The sequence below is a fragment of the Lutzomyia longipalpis genome, chromosome 3 (assembly GCF_024334085.1).
Source record: "Lutzomyia longipalpis isolate SR_M1_2022 chromosome 3, ASM2433408v1".
Taxonomy (NCBI): domain Eukaryota; kingdom Metazoa; phylum Arthropoda; class Insecta; order Diptera; family Psychodidae; genus Lutzomyia; species Lutzomyia longipalpis.
In genome coordinates, this window is record NC_074709.1 from 25706323 (window position 1) to 25710546 (window position 4224).

Here is a 4224-nt window from a genome sequence, read left to right on the forward strand (position 1 = left end):
AAAAAGGCCCTCAAATTTCTTTTATAGAATGTTCTTAAATAATAAAAATAATAAAAAAAACAAGAATTAAATTAAGAAACTGATGTAATTATATTGAAAAATACAAAAAAAAATAAAAAAACTAAAATAAATATAAATATGTAAATTTAATGAAATAAAATTAAAAAAAAAACAAAAATAAGAAAAACAAGTAATGTAATTATATTGCAAGAAACTGTAGAATAGAATACATAAAATTTATTATATCCCAGAGATACATAATGATCTATGAGAGGACTATATAATATTTATTAAAAATAGTTTTAGTAATTTTATTATAAAAAAAAGTTTGTCCTTAAAGTGAAAGAAATTTGCTATTTTGCATATAAAAATTAATTCTTTCCTTTACCCCGTAATAAGTTTCTTTAAAGAACAAACACTCTGTTGCTCTTTAAGTTATGTACGTACATAGTAGTTGCTAGACTTCCACCCCCTATTGCCATACTCTTTTACGTATGATAACCCCGCATTGCACCACACACACCCTCCCCAACATATATAGTGGTACTTGGTGCAATTTGCATTTTAAAGACCAAATGCACTGTGCAAACATCTTGGCATGGAGCTCCTTCTTTCCCTTATGCTCCACTATAACCCAATTAAACTTATCAGGAATCATCTCCAATTAATAGTCAGCTCACAAGATTGCGCCACAATCGTGACGGAGTCAATTTTCTCTCGGCGATCCGCATGGATTGCGAAAGGAATTGGGGTCGGGGTGGATAAGGGCAATCTCTTAATCTCTGGGTCTTCGTTGATTGGCCTCGATGGTGCTTCCAAAAAGGCTCCGTGTGTGAGCGTATCCCGGCGAAATTGAAAGGGCTAACGAATTGCAGGGCAAAAGATGTCCACTGGCGAGGTGGATTTAGCGTTCTTAACTTAACTGGTGAGAAGAGGAATTTTCTCCCAGAGAGCCTTAGGGGAGCTTTGCATGGGGGAGCGATGAGCTTTCAGGGGGTTTGGTAAGGAAGGTTAAGCTTGGTAAATGTAGCTTTGTATACCGAAAAGTACTTCAATCCAAAATAAGGGACCTCCACTTCAATTTCGTATCGTCCCATGGCGAATAGCGTCGCTTGGCGCAAAATGAGGGTGAATTGAGTGAGATCGTGGTGCGTGAATAAATTCAAATGGAGCATTTTCTGTATGTGGGGGGAATGGAGGATGTTGCTGGTGGTGGTATTTATCAAATGTAGGGGAAGTAATTTCCATGCATATCTCACCAAGGGGGATGTAATGAAGAGATTTAGGAGAGTATATGGCTCCGTGGATTTTACTCGAATTTTCTGGCGCTTAAATCTCTCTCTCCCCATCAGGAGGGGGGCTAAAATGTGTCCTCCACCTCCTCGAAGTCAGCTATGCGGTGTGGGTGGTTAAATACAAAACCCACCTCGCCAACCAACCCCCCCAGCCCTCTTCTTGTGATACATTTCGGGCAAAGAGAGGCACGTCTCAATGTACTAATTGAGCATCGCATCAACAAATAACATTTCACCACAGTTGAGCCAGAAGCGTGTGCAAAGTGAATACCTAATGCGAAAATCATTTAAATCTATTTAAGTTTCGGTATGGAGCTTCACCGATAAACCAAAACCACCGATCCGGGGAAAGACGCCAAATCTCCGTCTAAGAAATTTTCCAACCCTCTCTCTCCCTTCATGTCGAAGGAACCCAATAGGGTGGGCCCAATTACACACGTGAGGGATGCTTTTTGCCTTAACAATCACGCGCTAAATTTTGCGGAGATGCCATTCCCCGTAGTTTGGCGGCATTTTCCCTTAAGTTCGGGAAAGCCACAAATTAATCCCACGTAATTGTCGTAATTGATCTCCATCGTGGCTTTTGGTTTGGAGACAATCAATTTAATTCCATTTTGGAATAAACTAAATCCACTTCTGTTTATTGTTGAATTTATCTACTTAAGCAATTTGTAGTTTACGTCAAGTAATAACCTACGCACGTTAAAAAAATGTAAATTAACGTGAGAAAAAAGCTTTGACGTAAGTCAAGTAAGCTTTAATAATATATTTTTCTCTTTTTCGTAGATAATTTTAATCAATATTAATTTAAAAAAATTAATAAGTAAAAATGTATACTAAACGTTAGAAAAAATAACGTCAAACATTTCAACAAAAAGAAACGTCAAACGTTAGAAAAGCAACATCAGACGACAGTTCAAAAGAAACTGCAAACGTTGAAGAATTTTTTGATTTAAGAAAAATGTCAGATGTTTAAACTTCTGTCAATTATGGAAAGAGAAACGTCAGACGTTAAAAAAAAAAGAATCGTCAAACGTTAGAAGAAAAATGTCAAACATTTCTAACAAATTATCATGTCGTTTTCTAGGCAATTTTTAACGTCTGTCAAATTGATAAAAAAAATTCTAAAAAACAATTTTTAAAAAAATTAAAAAGTTTTTTTTTATATGTCTAACGTTAAAGAAAACGTCAAATGTTAGAATAAACGTCAAAAATTGACTTTAATTCTACGGCTTCGTACGAAATATGACCTAATAAACTAAGTTAGTACCTATAGAAAAAAATTAACCAGACATTCATTCTTATTTCGTGATTTTCCTTACGTGTTTTCTAACGTTTTTTTCTTTGAAAATTCCTCAACTGTTTTAGATACTCTGTTGCATGTCCGCCAATAGATGACTCTGCGATTGATCGCGCACGTTTCCTTACCTCAGTACGGGCCTGGGATTATTGTTTATCTTCTAGTTCTTGACAACCACAGCAAAATAAAAACCAAGTTCGGCACTTGAAATTTCACAAAAATCTCACGAAATTCCTTAAAGAATTATGAGTTTTTGTTAAATAATTTTTAAAAACTAATTTTTGTATTTTTTTAAATAGTGTAAAGTGAAGTTCTTTACAATGAATGCCATTCAGTTGCTTGAGAGAGCCGTGGAGTTTGATAATTCCGGAAGGCATGTTGAGGCTGTGAAATTGTACGAAGAAGGTGCAGAAGGATTAGCCACAATGGCACGAAGTAAGTTTAAATAAAAAAAAAGAAAAAAAAATAAAGAATTAGATAAAATAATTAATTATTTTCAGACGCAACAGATCCAGCAAAAAGGAGGCATTTTGAAGCAAAAATTCAGGAGTACAGAAATCGGGCTAAATTGCTGAAAGATCAACAGGAAAGGATGCGCACGAAAGGAGAGATTAAGGATAAAATACTAATTGTTGAAAATTCAACAGGACACAGCTATAAAAGTCTTTTTGGGAAATATTTGGATGGAAATGTTAAGGAAATTCTTGTGGAGGAACCCTATTTGAGGGAACATTTTCAAGTAAGATTGAATAGATATTTCTTTTTATTTTATTTATTTTTTTGTTTCCTTTACAAATTATAAATTTCTGCTTAAAATTAAGTTTAAAATTGAGCTTTATAAAGCTTCTAATTATTTTTAGTTGACGAATTTAGTGATGTTTTGCGAATTAGCCGTTGTGAATTGCAAAAATCTCAAATGCATCAATGTTAAAACCACCAAAGCTGGTCCAGATCAACTGGAAGCCTTTAAGCAGCTCAATGAAAGCCTTAAGACGTTGCGTGGAGTTAATCTAAGTGTTGAATTTTCCGATCATATCCACGACAGGCAGATTCTGTAAGGAAAAATCCTCAAAATCCTCTTAAAAAAAATTCAAAAAAAATTTCTTTGCAGCCTCAGCAATGGCCATATTATCAAAATCGGACGAGGTTTAAATTACTTCAAGAAAGCCGAAAAATACTGCCTTGGAACGTATGACTTTGACTTTCGTGAGTGCCGTGAAACCAATGTTGACATCCTCTTCTGTCCTGAAAATATAAAATAAAACTCAAGAAAAATGTAAAAATTCTTTTCAAATTAATGTGATTTTTTTGGCCAAGAAATTTAAAAGTAAATTACAATCTTGATGATTTTTTTTGTTAATTCTTGAATCTTCTTTTGAGAGGGGTTAGCAGCAGCGTGCGCAAGAGAGCCACAAGCAAAAGCAAGCGAACCACAAATTAATAATTGAAATTTTGTAATTGCTCTGTGGTGGAATTTTTAAATCAACCCCCTCGCACTGTTTGCGTTTCGTTTTAAACCAATCAGCCATCCAAATTATGTATCCTTTAGCGCCTATTTAAACAGGCAATCTGGCAAAATCCCAGCCAGAAAAAATGTGTACCCCCGCGCCAGGCGTTGCTGAATTTTCA

General features: G+C 35.0%; 1 protein-coding gene across 1 annotated transcript; it reads left to right on the plus strand.

The window, feature by feature from the left end:
* The first annotated feature begins 1415 nt into the window (after window positions 1-1415).
* LOC129793011 (MIT domain-containing protein 1) lies at window positions 1416-3942 on the plus strand. The gene is made up of 4 exons (XM_055832532.1): window positions 1416-3030; window positions 3096-3334; window positions 3456-3649; window positions 3707-3942. The coding sequence occupies exons 1-4, from the start codon at window positions 2916-2918 to the stop codon at window positions 3855-3857; spliced, it is 699 nt and encodes a 232-aa protein (XP_055688507.1). The 5' UTR covers window positions 1416-2915; the 3' UTR covers window positions 3858-3942.
* The last annotated feature ends 282 nt before the right edge of the window (window positions 3943-4224 follow it).